Below are 19,566 nucleotides of genomic sequence, written 5' to 3' on the forward strand. Positions count from 1 at the left end.
AGCACATTAACATCATCATTTCATGTAATACTTTTAACAACCTCAGGTGTTAGGATTCTCATTTCAGGTAAGTGTTATTATTCTCACTGTAGAGTTGAAGACACTGATGATCAAAGGTCATGACCTGGAAGTGGCAAAGCCAAAATATGACTTGTGGTTGGATGTCTTTCTGGTTCAGAGAGAGGGAAAATGTGGAAAGACAGTGAAACCAGTCATCCTGAATACTCAAAGGTGCTAGAGACCTTTTTGAATGAGGAGAAGCTCTTTTCGTGCAATTAGATAAGCCTTTTCGCTAAGAGCACAGAAGATGATCACTAGCTGATGTCTGCTGAATGGGAGGGTACGTGAGGAGCACTGGTTAAAAACACCCACCAGGACCCAAACTGGCTGATTCTTTTTTTGGGCAAAAGGTAGAAAATGAATAGTTTGGCATCTATCCAGTTATCTAACACAGACATGAATATTTTTTCCTTGCAGTTCCTCTTAGGCCACTTTAAGAGAGCAAGTAAATTTCCACCAAGAATGTACTCATGTATTTGGTAAAATCCAATGTTTGGATCATTTCTTCATTACGGTGTTTTAGATTTCCTGCATAGGATAGTTATATATGTTTTATGAGGAGATGATGTCCTCTTTGGAAGGATAGTAGCCTTGACTAAAATAAATAGAATCCAAAGAAAGAGGCCAATGTGTGGTAGGGAAGAATGATTTTCAGATTTCCTCCAGTGTATAGTTCTATATAAAAGAACATCAGATCCCTGCCTAACTTTAAGTGTGATTATTGTTTGCGAACATGCTTCTCAACTTCAGTGGTATGCAACTGAGAAACATACTCTTTTCAGTTATCACTGCTACAAAACAAATCATCCCAAAACGTAGTGGCTGAAAACAATTTATTCTCATAATTTTGTGGGTGGGCTGGGCACAGCTGGGCAGTTATGCTGGTCTCACTTATTTGGCTATATTCAGCTGGTGGCTGCACTGAGTTGGAAAGTCCAAGAAGGCTTTACTGGCCCCTTGGTGTTCCTCCTGTGGCCTCTTTCTCTTCATAGGGTATCTTGTCATCTGGAGGTCTAGTCTAAGCTTCTTTACAGCATGGTGGCTGGCTTCCCCAGAGAGAGAAAGCAGAAGTTGCCAGGCCTTTCACGACCTAGGCCCCAAAATAGCACAGTGGAACATCTGCTGCATTCTCTTTGTCTAAGGAAGTCACTAGTCACAAGGTGAGGAGAAGGGAGGGAGACTTCACCTCTTGATAAAAGGAATGGCAAAGTGTCATTGCAAAAGGCCTTGGGATGGGAGAAATCCTTGCAGTCAGCGTTGGAAAGAATCTACTATACTCTCTCAACACAGCACTATTAAAAATAATGAAAGCAGAAAGATTAGTTCAAGAGAAAATTTAAAAAATGAAGCATCTTTAAATAATGACCTCATTCATTATTTTACTAATTGTTTTTCTCTCTTTTGATCATTGGTCTAAGTTTGGTCTTTGAGACTCTTCAACTTTTTAAACCCACAACAGAAACTACTGTGACGATTTGGAATCGAAGTTGCAAGAAAATTTCATATTTTGTAGCTTATGTATTGGGAAGGGCCAGAGAAATATTTTGATGAATTGAAAGAAAAAAAATCTTATAGCCTCAAAGTAAATGTTCTCAGGAATAAGCATCTATTGGGTTGGACTGGAAAAGATTTTCTTAGTTTTTCCATTTGTGAAAATTGCCAACTCAAGGCACAAAAAGGAAGAGTTGCTATACCAACTGTTCAAACAGTCCAACTGAGAGGAAATGAAATAACAAGTTCTGAAGTTTATATGTGAATATGACAGTTTTTCTCATTTAAATACAAAATATTAGGCAATGGACTAATAGGTGAGTTGAACAGAAATAAGGAGACAGAAATATTTCTAACTTTTATTAAAATAAACTAAAGAACATATTCAGGTTGAGTTATATATACAAATGTAAGGTCACCAAAGTATTTAAGCCCATATTTAGGTTTTCCAAACATCTTCAGCTAAATTTTTAAAATATTACGTATATTTAACCTAATAACTAAAACTGCTTTGTAGTGAATTGTTTCTGCGGTATAAGTTGTCATTATGCTAATTATTGTGTGCTAATTAATATTACAGCTACAAGTTCACGCGGTTTGCAATAGACCTGCTTCTCTACTAATAGATTCTAAAATCTTCAATGTGACAGTATTGAGAGACATGGTCAGTGACTAGTGTTCACAACAGAAAAGAAAAATTGTAACTTTAATAAATACAAGTTGTTTCTACTCCTGTTAAGTACGATAACCAAATCTCAGCTTGAGTAGATTACAGGTTAAATATAAAGTAGACTGAAACTGAGTCTCTGCTGCTCAAATATAAAACTGGTATAATTTAGACATATTTGTAGAATTCCCTTAAGTTACCATTTACTGAAAGCATTAAAAGTTTTGCTGAAGTTAGAAATGTCCTCAGTGTTCTTTGCCTTAATGGAGATCTTAAATTAGTATTTCACAGCATATGTATCATTTCCCAGCTAATTAGAGTTATATATTAAAACATCAAAGAATGATTACATATTACTCTGCATTTTAAAAGCACACCTGTTTTATTTAATTAAAATTTAGTGATAATTAGCTTTAAAATCCACTCTAGTTTATAAAATTGAACCTCCATTAGTTGTCTGCAAACTATTGACGTGATAGAACTAGCAGGGAGTGGTTGTGTGTATGTGTGTGTGTGAGTGTGAAAGCAAGCAAGCAAGGGAGAGATGAGAGATGGGGAGGGAGAAGGGGAGAGACAGAGACACAGAGAGAGAGAGAGAGATCTAGCTCCTCTCTAGAAAGCCTCTTCTAGTGGGAGAAATGTCCAGGATGGAAATGCCATGTGCTATGGAGAATCATAGAAGTCCACAGCTGAATGGGAGCCCTAGAAATCACCTAGCTTATCTCTTCCTTTATTTTTCAAATGAGAAAATGAAGGCACAGAACAGTTAAACGTTGTGACAAGGCTACACGGAGAATTGCAAGCCAGTCAAGAACCTGGTGTCCTAACGCCCAGACCAAATGATAAGTCTATTATTCTTTAACCTACCACTGGTAAAGACTTTGTCTTCTACTAAAACAAGAATGAAGTTGATGAGTTCATGATTTTATTAGGAAACAAACACCCACACTCACACACACATACACACACACCCAGAACATTACTTTATTGTGTGTGGCATTTTATCTTTATGTCTTAATTGTATGCATCACAAATTTATACGTAATGCATACGTATGCATTATAAATCAGAATCTGTGATTCAGTTAATACTTATACTGACTCCCCAATTTTTTCAAGATTTTAAGGTTTGTGCTGGGCGCCTGGGTGGCTCAGTCGGTTAAGCGACTGCCTTCGGCTCAGGTCATGATCCTGGAGTCCTGGAATCGAGTCCCGCATCGGGCTTCCTGCTCGGCAGGGAGTCTGCTTCTCCCTCTGACCCTCCCCCCTCTCGTGCTCTCTGTCTCTCATTCTGTCTCAAATAAATAAATAAAATCTTTAAAAAAAAAAAGATTTTAAGGTTTGTGCAGTTGTACGATCATTCCTCTTCTGGTAGTATGTTTTAATTAACAAAAAAAAGTTTTTTGGTCTTTTTGTTGTTGTTTTGTTTTTTCTTTTGAGAATTCTGTGCCATTCAAGTTGTTCCGAAACCAGGATTGGAAATCATTGGTAGTGACAAATGAATAAGAAAGTGCCATCTTTTTGAACAACTGTAATTCCATGGCAAGTAAGCTAAAGAACCACAAAAAATCTTCAGAGTTGAGAATTTTTTCAAAATAACTTACTAATTTTCTTAGGTCTTGTAGTTTGGGAGATCTGCAGAGCAATGACGAGCCGTGATATGGCTGACTTAGAAGGGGGATAGTCTGCTCTCTGCTCACCTCTTTCTTTCCTGCCTGAGAGCTTTGTTTGCACCCCTTCCTCAATTATCTCCCTAATCCAAAGCATGCAAAAACCTCTTGAATACAATTTTTTGACAATTCAGTCTAGTTAAAATAATCCCCAAAAGCGACCCCCTAAAAGGGCTTTGTGGCTGGGGGCAAGTTGGAACAAGTGCGGTCGAATAGGACCAGGACTGAAAGGAGCCCAAAGGCAGAGTCCAAGCAAGCAGACTCCCAGGGCTGATAAAGGTCTAATGAAACGGCCTTTTCTACGGTGTATTTATTTCCTTCTTCCCTGAAGTAGCAGCAGGAGCACAAAGAACTAAAGTCCGCATTTTCAATTCTCCGTAAAGTGCTCTGCAAACCAAATAAAACGAACGGCTTGGCTGCTTGGAGATTCTCAGGTACGATGTGGAAAGTCTGGGGAAACCAGGGTGCGAAGCGATCACGCCTGGGAGTGGAGACGGGGGGAGCATTCAGGTGGTGCTGCTCACCATGATGGCTCAATACTTGGACGGCACCAGGAAAGAGCTATATACATAAATTAAAAAGCTTGAAAGCTGGCACGGGTGAGACAAGTCACAGGTGAGCCAGAAACCTCACAAGAATGTAAAGGAAATGCGTGGTTACAGAACCGTGTGGGCTTCTGTGAAGAGCCCGCTGAGTTTTACAGAAGTCATTACTTAATTTGGGCACTACATGCTGAAGCGCACCTATCTTCCATGTGGCTGAGAAGTGTAAGGGAGTCCGTGCAGCACCGAAGTGAGAAACAGGCACTTAAAACTTGAGGTCTGTGCGCCTGCGTGATTCCGAGGCGGGTCGCCCAGGGAAAGGGCCAGTGTGCAAATGTTACTCGGATGATTGTTTTTCTTCATGGTAAAAGGACTGCAACAGAGCACTTTCCTAAGCATTAGATGCTTTCTCCTCTTTCCCCCTCCCCAGTGATCTCTAAATGATGGATTTGTCTATGGAAAAAAAAATTGAGAGAGAAAAACGCCAGTTTGCAGTAATTCTTAAATGTAAGCAAAACTAAGAAATGACAGTCACCCTATCAACCGTTTGAAGCATGATTATAAGCAAAATGGGAACTGGAGTTGTGTGCTGTGTTCTGAATTTCTGAGTGTGTTTGTCTGTGTGTGTGTGTGTAATGTAATTTAGGAGAGCTGGAGCAGGATGAGTAGTTTGGCAATAAGAAGGCTTACATGAGGAGCGCCTGGGTGGCTCAGTCGTTAAGTGTCTGCCTTTGGCTCAGGTTGTGATCCCAGGGTCCTGAGATCGAGCCCCGCATCGAGCCCCGCATCGAGCCCCGCATCGGGCTCCCTGCTCCGCGGGAAGCCTGCTTCTCCCTCTCCCACTCCCCCTGCTTGTGTTCCCTCTCTCGCTATGTCTCTCTCTGTCGAATAAATAAATAAAATCTTTAAAAAAAAAAGAAAGAAGGCTTACATGATAAAAACACTATGGAAGTTAAAAAGAAATCTTTCAGCAAAGTTGCCGTTTATCTTTTATTTCTCATTTTCCTTGCTCCTGTGGCATCATTTAATTAAAAACGCAAGAAACATACAAATCTGAAGAGGCACGTTCTTGATGATAAAATGACAAGAGGAAGACCAAAGAAGCTTAGAGTCACGCTAAGCATGTTAAATGGCCAAATAAGCCCATTTAGAATGTCCTTCCAGTGAGCAAGAAACCCCTGTTGAGATGCCATAATTCCTAAGTAAAGAGATGCTCCTCCCGAATAACTGAACAAGATTCTCTAGCAGTTTCCACAGCCATGTTTATAAGTGCAATAAACTTTTAGAGGTGAACAGAAGATGTTAGTGTGATTTCCTAAAAACAATTTATGCTTGGCGTATAGTGCCAGATACATGGCATTTCTTGGAATTATGTGTATTTGCAAAATTTGACAACGTTCAGGTAAGCATGCCAGACCCAGGAGCAGAAAAGAGTTAATGAAATAATCTTAATAGTTATTGAAACATCACTATTTTGTGCCTTTATGCCAGGCAGTGATAGACAACCCCATGCTATTATTTTACATGAGTTCCTTGCTAGCAAACGAAAAGCCCTTTAAACAGACTGCCTCATTCTTTGATGTCTAAGATAAAAGGCATCTATCATGATGTTTCAAAACTTATAAACATATATGTATATATGTGTACATATGTATGTATGTATTTAGGTGTATCTGTCAAGTGTACTTGGGAAAATATCCCAGTGTAAACGGGGCTTACCTACTGTGGTGTTTTGTTTGTTTGCTTCCTCTTTTTGGTAGGAGACACAAAGAAGTTAACTGAACGACAATCTTTCTGTTGTTGGAAGCACTTACAAACCTGATCTGCTCATGATACACAAGTTTAGGGCTGCACAAGTTCACACAGGCTATGGATTCAAAGGTTTGGAAGAATATCGACTGTGAACTAAATATTTAGGACACGCACCCAACAGGATACATCTAGGCACTGAGATGATCGAGCCAGGAAAAAGAATAAGAAACGATGATGTTCCAAAGGACAGCATTAGAGTCAGCAGTCGGTTATCATTGGGCATTATGTCATGAGGATGGTAATTCCTTGTAGTTCCTTATTTGCTATGTAAATGTATGGAATTTTCTCTGACTTGCTTTAAAATTAGAATCGTCAGTGTCTCATGAGACAAAGTAGAGTCTGCCCTGGAATCGAGGGATAAACCTACATGACATTTCAAGGTTCCCTTCCTACACCAATATAAAATTCAGCATTACTCAACAGACCTGGTTACAGTAAGCGTGAATTAAAATGCAGAAACATAATGTCATTCCTTACACAAAAACAGCTAGGCAAGCTATTTGATAATGCTCTAAGACATTATGTGGTCAGGTAAACCAAAATAACATATGTAAATCTTTTCCAACAATCAACGTACAAGCCCACAAACTCTCACTATAAATTGCCTCGGGAGGGGCTGCTCTGATGAAATGGAAATGTCTCCTCCATATGTGCAGTTTCAGACTCTATAACATTTAAAGAAAATGTTCTAAAAGATAAAGTTGGCATGTAAAAAGCACGGGCAGAGGAATCAGTAATGATCAGAGCAAAACAATTCTAGAAGGCATCTTAATTTTCATATGGCTCATTTGCATTTGAAACACTAAGAATTCCTATCTCTTTTGTACAAAAATGTGTACATATTAAATTACTTTCCACTTGAAAGAACATTTTCCTAAATGTTTGGAAGATGATCAAATTTTAACTGGAGGACTTGTTTTCTTCCATCAGGTGTGGGGGAGATGTGGCTTCCTGGTATGAGAGGCAACAGTTGATTCTAATAGCAGAACAAGACAAAAATAAGAAAGTAAATGGAAAAGAATTCCTATTTGTACAATTTGATTTAAAGATGGCAAAACAAAAAGGATACATATGATACAAAGATGTCAAAAGACATCAATTTAAAATCAAATAGGGTTACCTTTCCAAAAATTGTGATATTCTGATACTTGAAAATTAGGTTCTATTACTTATTCTAGGATTCTCATGGATGTAGTTGATTTATTTCAGTATGTTTATCTCTGAGTATCTAGTCCGTGTTTAAAAGTTAGATGCCCCCCAGCTTTTAGACAATAATTTCAAGAGTCTACATTCTACCTATCTTAAATTTTTAATTTTAGGATATTAATTTTAGGATATTTGACAGAACAGTAAAGATTTAAAACCTCTTTACTATCAATTTTAAACAATATTTAGTCTTAAGGAAATTGTTGGTTACTCACTCAGGGATCTAGAAGTTGGTATCCAGGGGGAAATTTGAACTCACAAAGTGAAACCACATTGAATGGAAAGATCTTTTTGAATTTTTAGTTTATTTTCTGATACGATAAAATGTTTAGGGAAGAGGCTCATGTTCAGAAAGAAAACCAGAACCTGAAAGACATCCCTGCCTTTCTCTCCAGAGACTTCACCTGGTGGCTGGAGATGCTTAGCCATGGTCTCAATGGTGGGGGCTCTAGTAAGGCTTCCTCCTGAAGTGGGAGAGGATGCAGTTGATGAAGGACTGAGAACATGACCTGAGTTCTGTAAATGAGATTATCTAGGTCTATGCTGCTCTTTGTGCTTCTTTTCCTTTTGGAGAAATAAAGTTCCCGATCTGCATCAGCTGGGCTATGGGGTATGAAGGAATGGGGAACACAGCTGTGAACGGGAGACTCCCAGGAAGAGGAGCATCGGCACCTCCTCAAGGCGAGGCTGGTAAAAGCGCAGTCAGGAACCGAGGGCCAGGATGGGGTACTGCTGCTCTTCACCCTCCCAGGCCAAGCAGGGGGAATCTGGTGACATGTTTTTTTTAAGGAGACAGTGTTTTCACACACAATTCACCCTGTATTTCAAACTGCTGCCTCAGACTTATTTGAGCAAACCCTAATCTTTTGGTTAAGTAAAGTGCATTGGGCTTGACTTGCAAACGCATAACTTAAAACAGTAAAAGATAAAATGGTCTATGTAGTAAAAATTTGAAAATCATCTTAACATGTCGTCTTGTTGGTTAGTTTGATCTTTCTCTCTCAAAAAACTTCAATTTTAATTATTAAAATGGTGGAAAAAAACCAACCACCACCTGCTTTCTTCCTTTATGGTAGACATGCTAATGAGAAGATAAATGACCAATAAGTAGATCAAAGGTGGAAGCTGAAGCAAACATAGAATGGGATGATTGTCTGTCTGGTAACTTGAAAGTTACATCTTTGTTTATTAATAAGCAATGTTCAGCTATTTATTTATTTGGATAATATTTAACGAGTACCTTCTATAGGTCAGATACTGTTTTAGGTGCTGGGGACACAAGATGAAAAATAAACCCCAAACCAAAACAAACCTACTTCCGTGGGGTTTATGATTTAACCTCAAAGTTTTTCTGAAACCAAGTAAAGCAACAGTCACCTAAGAAACTGCAGAATCAAGGTTTGTCATATTCATCATATTATTCTACTATACTGGCACATTTTAGGATAGAATTTGGTTCTTAGGCGTTTGAGTTTCATCTCTTAGTATTTGCCAGAGCTTGTCCTTGGTTTTGAGGAAAAGCTTAGGGAAGGTAGGCTTAGGTGCCTGCCATCGGTAAAAAGATGGGAAGAGTTGAGTTTCCTTTATGGTGTGTCTGGAGGCGAGAGAGGGTCCTGGGCTTTCCTTGGTAACGTTCAAACTCAGTCCTGCTGTAATCAGGGTTTTATTGTATGAAGTTGTTGTATTTTGGGTATATGAACTATCCAATCAGCATGGCAAAAAGTTGAGCAATACTTTGATTCAAGTATATTTGGAATAAGATTTTGCAACAAATTTGGATATTTTCATAGTTTTATGGTTTTATTACATCAATCACCAGAATTTATTAAGATAAACAAATACAACTAAACCAGTGCAAAGAAAGGTCTTGGTGTCTACCTAGTCTCACTTTGAAAAGTAGAAAAAGAAAAAAAAAAGAATCATTTTTATAGCACTTTAACTTTTGAACAGAGGTACCTGCTGGCGTCTTCTGTTTCTTACTTCAGTACGTGCTTTTCTTTTAATTTGGTCCTCGTGAAAAGAATCAAAGTAGGGGCTCTCCAGGAGTTGGGCACAGGTTAATCTGTCATCAGGATTCATCTTCAGACACTCCTTTGGAAGAAAAGAAAGTATTAAAAGGGGGGCCTATTTTGTTACTGTGACCTGAAACTGAAAAACTTGTTAGAGCAAATAGGAGTTTAGAAAATCTTCAGGTTTGTATATTACCAAGTACTTGAAACTTGTTAATAACTAGAATTGCTTTTCTTTTGCCATTTCAAAGTCTTGAGGGTAGAACTGAACATTCAGTGTCCCTGGAAGGGGGCTACAACTAGAGCAGGTGTTTCTTTATTCCCCCAAAGATTTCATTTATTTGTCAGAGAGAGATACAGAGCACAAGCAGGGGGAGGGGCAGGCAAAGGGAGAGGGAGAAGCAGACTCCCCGCTGAGCAGGGAGCCCAATGCGGGGATCATGACCTGAGCTGAAGGCAGACACTCAACTGACTGAGCCACCCAGGCATCCTGTAGATCAGATGTTTCTACCAATGACACCTCTTCATCACTTGTCAAAGCACATAGTTTGCGTGACACTTCAAGTGTGATCCCGAGCGTGATCCCAGGACCAGCTGCATCAGCATTACCTGGGAACTTGTTGTAAATGCAGCTCCTGATCAGTCAAAAGCACTGGGGGAGGGCTAGGGCTACTAGAGGCTACTAGAAGCCTCTAGCTTTGCCTCCAAGAGAAGGGAGGACTCTGGCAGCAGCGGGGCTGGTGGAGTCCCGTCACAAAGATTTTCTTCAAGAAGCCCTGATGCTCTTTGGCCAGAGAATGGGGCTTTTCCCATGAAGAAAGACAGATTGTGATCCATAAGAAATTAGAACAGCCTTAGAACACCCCGGCACAGGAGACCTGAAATTTCCTGCCTTACGGCCATGAAAGAGAAGTAAAACTTATCAACATAACAGACTTAGTTTGAGGCATTTGGGCGTCCAGATAATTATTTTGACTGAGGCTGCCCTGTCGTGTCCATTCCTCCCTAACCCCAGCTGACCTTAGGTCTCTGAGATCCCTGCAAATGCTGCCACCCCTATAGTCTCACCTGCCCTTCAGAGCCGTGTCTGATTGGACCTGGCTTTAAGTAACAACCCTACTCGGCATAATCAGCATAATCAGATTCACCTGTCCCTTCAGAGCGTCACCTGCTCCAAGCAGATCCCACCCCACCCTCATGTTAATGATCCATACCATAATTAAGTCTAATTGCTATTGGGGGTCTGTCTCCTCAAAGCCTAACACTGTCAGGACTGTAACCAGCACAGAAAAACTGATATTCCAGGATTCTGAATATAAACAGTAGTGGTCTATTTCTTCATCACTTCGTTCTGGCTTTTGCCTCCATCATTCCACTTAAGTGACTCCTGTTGTTCATACCTATGACTTCCATATTCATAAATCCAATAGGTAGGTCGTGTTCTCATCTCCAGTGTTAGACGCGACTGACCACATCTTCCTCCTTGAAACTTCCCTTGGCTTCTTGATGCCTCCCTTTCCTTCTCCTTACCTCGTGACCACCCCTTCTCAAACCAGCCTGTGTTAGTTTACCTTCTCCACAATGGGTGGGTGGAACTCCTCCAGGCTCAGTCCTAGGCTCTCCTTTCTCCTCTCTGTTTCTAGCTAATCGCACTGATTCTTAAGTCTTCAATTATTAAGGTTTATCAGGGACTTCCACATGTATATTTCTGGTCCAGACCTCTCCTTTGAACTCCAGACCCACATATGCAGTGGCCTACTTAACAGTTCTGATTTGTCTCAAGGGCACTGTTACTGATTGACTATGTTGAAATCCTAACCCCCAATACCTCATCATGTGATCTTATTTGGAAATAGGGTCTTTGCAAATGTAAATGGTTAAGATAAGGTCATACTGGAATAGGGTGGGCCCTAATCCAATGGGATGGTGTTCTTACAAGAGGGAAGACACTACAGAGACAGACATCGAGAAAACACCAGAAGACAGAGACAGAAATTGGAGTTCTGTCATAAGCTCAAGAATGTCTGGGGCTAACAGAAGCTGGTAGAGGCCAGGAAGGATCCACCCTAAAAGCTTCAGAGAGCGTGGCCCTGTCAACATCTTGATTTGAGTCTTCTAGTCATCAGAATTGTGAGAATAAATTTCTGTTGCTTGCAGTCACCCAGTTTGTGGCACTTTGTTACAACAGCTGTAGGAAACTGGTACAGATATCTCATGGTTGCCGCCCTCCTCTACTCACTCCCCAGATCTGAATCATAACGAAGTCCTATCAGTTTTATTTCCAATCATATGTTGAATTCATTCATTTTCTTTAATGGGCTTTCAATCTATTGAAATCTGGTCTACTAAATACCTATGGGTTTTTAGTTTAAAGAACATTTTTAGATTCTAAGAATAAGCTGCTAATGCTGAGCTCTTCCTTGGGCCTGGGCTAGAACTATATCCTATTTTGTTCTAGGAGCAGTGACATGAATTGGGTGGAGTTGAGGCTTCTGAGTTGTTGAGCCTGGATTAATACCTTTCTATACACCTAGAGGCCGATGAATTCTCAGAGGTGTTCCCTGATCAGAGTGTTCCCAACCCAGGAAAGGTTTTTATGATGAGGGACAAGAAATTGGAACTGCAAAGTACATGTCAGGATCCTTTTCTTGAAACTTCAGATGTCAATAGAAAAGCCTTAAAAATATTTCCAAGAGCCTACAGACTTCTTCTTTGGCCAGATTAAACTAATACAGTGATAGGATGTTATGGCTATGAAAGCAACTGAGAAATAAATAATACTGTGTCTGTTGTCTCAGTTAAAACCAAATGAGGAGAAACACACAAGCTCTGCCATAGATTGGCTACTCCATGCCACCACTGACTTTGGCACTGTCATTGGCTGGCACTTCATGCATTTGAGCAGGTGCCTGCATAGATGATGGCCTAGTCCCATGGGATGACTACCTATTATAGTAGCTGGTTTTTGTTATTAAAGACGTCTCAATTGCAATTAGTGAAAGAAAGCCTTCCTTCATCTAGCCTGGGGTAGAAGTCTAGGAGAAAGGGTGTGACCCACTGAACAGCACAATCCTTGATGCACTTAGAGAATCCCTGGGTCTCAGGTCAGACATTACAGGTATAAATCAAATGGTTGAGCGACAAAACTAGCTTCATCCAGAACTGGGCAGACAAACAGGCCACTTCACCTTTGGAGCTAAGGACAGGGAGTTTGTCCTATACCTTGGAGTTTTTCTGCCCTGGAGTTGCCTTCCAGGAAGTTTTCTCTCTCGTTAGTTAGAGAAGTAACTAGCAGAAGGCTCGGCCTACACCTGAGAATGGGTTGGGTTTGCAGTGCTTGACAGATACCCTCCCCGCAGGAGGTCTTGCTAAATTGCAGATGGGTCAGAACAACCTGTCCAGAACAAGGTTGGGAAATTGGAGTTCTAGGACAGGGCCTGCAGGGTGCTGGGTTAAGGCAGGTCAGAGCAGGGAGACAGAGAGAAGGCAGCAGAGGGCCAGTGAAGCACTGGTCAGTGCAGTCTGAGGGCACAGAGGTGTCAGGCTTTCAGGAGGACTCAGACCAAAGGAATCCAGCACCTTGGATAGCACCTTGGCAGTGACCACCATTAGCACAATGGCAGGTCTACACAATTGACTCTAGGTCATCCAGGTGGCTCTGCCTTCTAGATCAGATGACTTCTGAGCTAGGCTGTGTACCATAGTCACCTAGAGGGATGTTTAAAGATACAAATTCCAAGGTCCTATACGGAGAGATTTTGCTTCTGTAACGCTGAGGTTAGATACTGGAATGTATATTTTTAAAAAACTCATTCTGATGAGTCGTCATTCTGATGAATAGTATGGAAACCACTGCTATAGATAGAACTTAATTGGTTGCTAAAGATAGATACCTTTACTGATATCTCCATCCGTATTCCACTAAGAGCTTTCAGTATCCACAGTGGAGGTAAGAGTCACATCTTCTAGCATGGGTCAGTTGGTCAAGCATGAATGGCAGACTAGTCATAGGTGAATTTCTTCTGCTTTTTATTAGAATTTGTCCTTTGTCTGACTATTTCTTTTGGGCCTAGTGAAAGAGCTATATCTGGTGTCTGCATGTCTCTGAGTTTGCCTGGTCTACTAATTTAAAACAAAAAAAGATTTTAAATTTTATTTAACCCAATGTATCTAAAACATTATCAGTTCAACATGTAATTAATATCCTAGAACTTCTTAGTGAAATATTTAATATTCTTTTTTATAGTAATTTTCATAGAAATCTAGTACATCTTCATTCAAATTAGCCATATTTCAAGTGTTCAACAGTAATAGGTAGCTAGTGACTACCATATTGGACAGTACAGTTCTAGACCTTCAAACATTCATCCTCATAAATTTCCATAGTCTGAATATACTGACTTAACAGTCAAATTTCCTAATAAATGCAAAAGAAGTAATGGTGTTCATCACAGCAAATTCTAATTATACTCTTCTGTCTTTGACTAGTTTTAATGGATATGTTAGAAAGATTACTACTTCAAATACTGATGTTCTTTAACCATAATTATTTTACAGTTCCTTATTATGTTGAATGACTACGTGGCATTATTTGCCCTACTGTCAATCCCTCCCAGAGTTACCAGCTTCAATTATTACAATTTGCTGTCAATAGTGGTTATAATTAATTCTTAAGTACCTGCATGAAATTCAAAGACATGGGATGAGCATCTGAGAACTTTTCTTCAAGAGTTTCCTAGAAAACAAAATAAAGAATTTCAATGTTACATGACAACAAAGTTATGTTTATTTTGAATATATTAGAAATAAGAACACTTTGGAGAAAGACCTCCCCTAGTAGGTTAGATAATTCCTTTTAAGGACTTTTTTTAAAGTCCTATTTTTATATAATTTTACACTATAGTATAAAGGTTTAAAAGACAAAAACTGGAATTATTTTCTTAATTTCACAATGTCTTACATATCTTGCAATTGATGCTTGGTGAATGTGAGTTCCAAATATCCCTGAAATCCTACAACATTATTTTATTTTTCAAAGATTTTATTTACTTATTTAACAGAAAGAGAGAGCATGCGCACACAAGCAGGGGGAGCTGCAGGCAGAGGCAGAGGGAGAAGCAGGCTCCCCGCTGAGCAGAGAGCCCGATGTGGGACTGGATCCCAGGACCCTGGGATCATGACCTAAGCCGAAGGCAGATGCTTAACTGACTGAGCCACCCAGGTGCCCCTACAACAGTACTTTAATATCTGTGCAGATTTACTTATGGGGATGCTTTGAGCATTAATGAAAATGTGTTGAACTACATGTGTATGAGCACTATAGAAAGCAAGAGAATGATAAACACAAAATTCAGAATAGTAGGGAAGGAAGAGAATGGGATCAAGGGAGGAGCACATAGGGAAGGGGAAGCTCCAAAGATAATGGTAATAGTCTCCTTTATGTTTTAAAAATTTTTTTTTAACTTTTCTTTTCGTTTTTTTAAGTAGGCTGTTCCCCCAGTGTGGAGCCCAACGCAGAGCCTGAACTCGCAACCCTGAGATCAAGACCTGAGCCGAGATCGAGTTAGACGCTCAACCAACTGAGCCACCCAGGTGCCTGGGTAATAGTCTCCTAACTAGGCACCAGGTACTTGTGAATTTGTATTTAAACTAAACTGTTACATAAATATTCTTTTGTAATTCAACCTCTAGCCTTGTTAATTCAATTTTAACCTTTTGTTATATTTGTTAAAGCCTTTAACAAACATAGGGGCGTCTGGGCAGTGCAATTGGTTAAGCGGCTGACTCTTGGTTTCGGCTCAGGTCATGATCTCAGGGTCCTGGGATGGAGCCCTGGGTCGGGATCCATGCTCAGCATGGAAGTCTGCTAAAGCTTCTCTCTCCCTCTCTCTCTGCAACCCTCCCACTCGCTCATTCATGCCCTCTCTCTCTCAAATAAATAAACCTTAAAAAAAAAGCTTTAACAAATATAAAAGAAAGAAATCTATAATATATCAAGGTATTACATGAAATACCGAATTTAAAATGAACAAGGTGTCAAGAAATAGTCGGGATTGTTCGAACCTCAGATTGTTCCCACAGCCATAAATCATGATGTGGCTTTACAGACTTCCCCATCCCTGCTCCACTCTCGTACCAACACACAGCCCGAATGTGGGCACACACCTCTTCTGACAGTGCTTTCATTCTATAGGCAGAATTTAGACCACTTGGAGCTTTAAAAATCATAGCCACGCTTAGGTGACACAGACAGATCAATGTCTGTAGAGACTAAGACGGCAAGTAGTCATGGACACATTCCCAAAGAAAGGCAAAGACCACAGCAAGAGCATAGCAATGATCAGTGTGGTCTGGAGTTTTGATTTGGGTACAATGAGGGTCATTTTGTAGAATGACTTTCCACATGAAAATATCCGCTGTGAAGAAATGGTTTTTATGGACTTGGGCTTTGTTTTACAAGCTGAAAAAATAGAGAAGACTACAGTAAGTACTGTTTAACAACAGATAATTATTTCAGGGGAAGGTGCTGAGCGTTTTGACTAAAAGGATCAAGGTATTTATGTAAGGAACTAAATATAGTTTCGCTTCAAATTTAACATTAAGTTAATCTTTGACTAGATAGGGCAAGTAGACTTTTAAAGCATTCTCTTGGTTAATTTATGCTGTTTTATATAACTTCTTTGATCTGTCTCAGTGTGCCAGAAGGAAAACAGGACCCAAAAGTACAGATATTGTGAAAAATACCCCTTTAAAGAAAGTTGCAACACAAATAATAAAACGTCCAAGATTGAGCAGTTTACCATGTCTTCTGGCTCAGGAATACTGATGCCATGGAAAAACTGGTTACTTTTGAAGATAGATTGATGTCTTGGGATTAGTTTTCCTGCAAAATACAAACCATGTAACTCATGACAAATTTAATAAAAATAAAAGTGTTTAAATGGTTAACTTCTGAGGTCCAGATACACAAGAAATACTGAGCCTGATCATTCCTTCCCGATTCAGGAGGAGCGAGTCGCTGCAAAAACAGGCCTCCTCAGGGCAGGGCAGGCCTCCCATGCAACTCGCTTTACCACAGGCGGCTCAGTCTGCCACTCAGCACCCCCCGCCAAACGCGGAGGTCAGAAAACCGTGCTCAGGGCTTTACACATGTGATCGCATAACTCTCTCACAGCAGTTGCTATTTTTAATGAGCAAAATGAGGCTCAGAAGTTCAATAACCTGCTAAATTTGCATGGTGATTAAGAGACAGACGCAGGATTCACCCTCAGGTCTGTCTCATGTGTGCTGCATGTAAATTTCCACAGTCCTTCTGGGAAATCAATCAAACAATATATACTGAACGTGTGGCCTGTGGTGCTCCTCTACCCTACATTTTTCATGCTGTAGAATTCTCCGGAAGAATGCACTGGAACCAAACAGGGACCTGCATCAGACCATACAGCAGTGCTTCCATCGCCCAGCAGCCGGGCTGCCGGGACAGGCCAGGGGCAGGAATTAATAAACACCCATCGGGTGTGTAGATGTGTCGCTTTCCTTGTGTCCGTGCTGCTTCGTGTGAAGCTGCAGCCGACCTTCTGGGTCATGTCCTCTTCCAACTGCCACGGATGCTGACACATGGTGGAAGCTTATGAGAGAGGCCCCCTGAGTCCCATTCCTGCTCTGCATGTAACTTGTAGGACTTCAGGCCAATCATGGAAGCTCCCTGAGCCTCAGTTTCCTCATTTGTAACATAGGCACAATTAAAAATGTTATACTGATCTTAATGGGTTTTTCTTAAGACTGGAAGAGATGATGTGTGTGAAAGTAACTTGTAAATTCTCAAGTGCTGTACGAAGGAGCAGAGTTGAAGAGTTGCAACGGAGACAGTATATCCTACAAAACCTAAAATATTTATCATCAGGCCCTTTATAGAAAAGTCTGCTGACCCCTGCTCTAGAGTAAAGGGGGGAAACCTCTCCTTTGCAGTGGGCAGAAATGACATTTGATCAAATATCTCTTAGAGTCTGTTCTGTGCAGATGACTCACATCCTTGTTCCTATCTTAGCCTGACAGGGAAAGTAAGTGGATAGTTTATCCAAGGCTAATTGACTTGACTTGGAAAGGCACCTGAGAGCTCCTCACTGAGCAGAGTTACGGCTCCACATGGAGAAAATGGCTGGACTTTGGTGACAACCCAGCACAAGCAACCGAGGAGCACTTCGGAGAAGCAAGAAAGCTCTTGTTGTTCATTACAGTGATGTCCTATCGCTGTAACAATCGAGCAACTCTGGAAGCCATAAAATGCAACTCCTACCCAGTGTTCTGATGATCAGATAAAGCTGGTCCACATCTGATTTTCCAGGCCAGAGTGGCTGGCCCGTCAGAAGCTCTGCAGAAACGCAACCAGTGGCCCACACATCTACAGAAGAACCGTACTGCGTATCTCCCACAAGAAGTTCAGGAGCTCGGTACCATCGTGTCGCCACGTAATCGGTGTAGGCGGCTCCTGGAACTGCAAATGCGTCAGTCAGATCGAGGGGGGGGGGGGGTGTCACATTCCCGTGACACGTGACCTACTCCCGGGAGCAGGTCAGGCATTCGGGCAAGCTACAGTAACTCCGAGGCCACACTACTCCTCACTGTTGTGGCAGCGAGGCACCAGCTGCCCAAATACTTCCGCTGTGCGCTCGGACAGTCAATTCAACTCCCAGGGGTCCCTCGGCTTAGTTAACATCAGTCTCATCCCACACAGTCCCACACAGAGGGGGGCGGGAATGAGGATTTCTGGAGTGGAACCTCAAGTTGAAACCAACTTCCAGGTGCACTGTGAAGCTACCTGCGTCTGTCCTACCAGGAAACTGGTTGTGTGCACACCCACCTTGCAGTGCGTTGTTGCTAACGCGTGTTGTTGCCTGCCGCACAGTTCTAGATTCAGGGAGAAATCGTGATCTGTTCTCCTTTCCCTTTGGTTCCCCCTGCCTGGGATGACTTCCTTTTTCTTAGCACTGTCTCTGAAACCTCTCCTTAATTTTCTGCTTACTCTTCTAGTCTTACCAACCCCACGGGATTTTCCCGACCTCTCTGGGGCATAGTAATGTCTCCCTCCAGGGAACCATCTGCACCCTCGCTTTGGTACTTCCCTGCGAACCATCTCGTATTATTCTTTTGTTTCTTTTTTTTTTTTTTTTAAAGATTTTATTTATTTATTTCACAGAGAGAGACACAGCGAGAGAGGGAACACAAGCAGGGGGAGTGGGAGAGGGAGAAGCAGGCTTCCCGCCAAGCAGGGAGCCCGATGCGGGGCTCGATCCCAGGACCCTGGGATTATGACCTGAGCCGAAGGCAGACGCTTAACGACTGAGCCACCCAGGTGCCCCCCTTCTTTTGTTTCTTTTACTTCAGATTGTAAGTGCATGAAGAGCAGAAATGCATCTTATAACTCTTTTCCTCTACGAGGCAAAGCACATAAATATGACATCCAATAAATTGGAGTGGAGTGGAGTGGAGTTGCAGTGCACACTAAGGTACTGGCTAAAAGGTAAAAGTGAACTTTTCCTCTTTGAATAGTCACAATGTCTGTCACACTTAGCATCTGTTCAATATCTAAAGTAAGAGTTTATATCACTTCATAATCATCTGAATTGGATAAGGGAAAAATTGCTACTTACTCAGAATTCGTGCAAACCCAAAGTCACAGATCTTGATTATTCCTTGCTTAGTTATTAGAATATTTTCAGGTTTTACGTCTCTGTGAATACACTGTAAGATAATATTTGATTATTTCTCTGAGTCATCAAAATGAAAGCATAATAAACATTAAATATTAGTCTAGATGATAAACATGAGATAAGAACAATATGCTTTTCCTTCATTTTTCTAAAAGAACTTTAATTGGCAAATTTTCACTCATAAATCTTACCACACCAAAAGAAGAAAAATCAAAATGCTGCTATATAAGCAAAGAAATTGAAATTATAATTGTTGGATAAGAAAACTTTTTTTTTTTTTTGAGGTCGTGTCATACAATTATTTCTTCCACATTTTACTGGTCTCTACTTAAACTGCAAGAGGTAAAGCCCTAGATGAGATTAGACTTGATGTATCTTGATGCCGCCCAAGAATCTCAAT

The 19,566-nt window shown here is 40.8% G+C and overlaps 1 protein-coding gene across 1 annotated transcript in view; it reads right to left on the reverse strand.

The window, feature by feature from the left end:
* Positions 1-6,195: 6,195 nt before the first annotated feature.
* Positions 6,196-19,566, reverse strand: part of CDKL4 (cyclin dependent kinase like 4) — a 36,020-nt gene continuing 22,649 nt past the window's right edge. Inside the window, exons 4-9 of the mRNA XM_035000972.1 lie at positions 19,107-19,197; positions 17,753-17,950; positions 16,257-16,339; positions 14,135-14,191; positions 9,404-9,538; positions 6,196-7,217 (exon numbers count right to left, since the gene is read on the reverse strand). Coding sequence (XP_034856863.1) covers positions 7,116-7,217; positions 9,404-9,538; positions 14,135-14,191; positions 16,257-16,339; positions 17,753-17,950; positions 19,107-19,197 — 666 coding nt within the window. The 3' untranslated portion in view covers positions 6,196-7,115. The remainder of the gene's footprint in view (positions 7,218-9,403; positions 9,539-14,134; positions 14,192-16,256; positions 16,340-17,752; positions 17,951-19,106; positions 19,198-19,566) is intronic.

Source organism: Mirounga leonina, unplaced genomic scaffold, assembly GCF_011800145.1.
Source record: "Mirounga leonina isolate KUSES-001 unplaced genomic scaffold, KU_Mleo_1.0 Mir_125, whole genome shotgun sequence".
Taxonomy (NCBI): Eukaryota; Metazoa; Chordata; class Mammalia; order Carnivora; family Phocidae; genus Mirounga; species Mirounga leonina.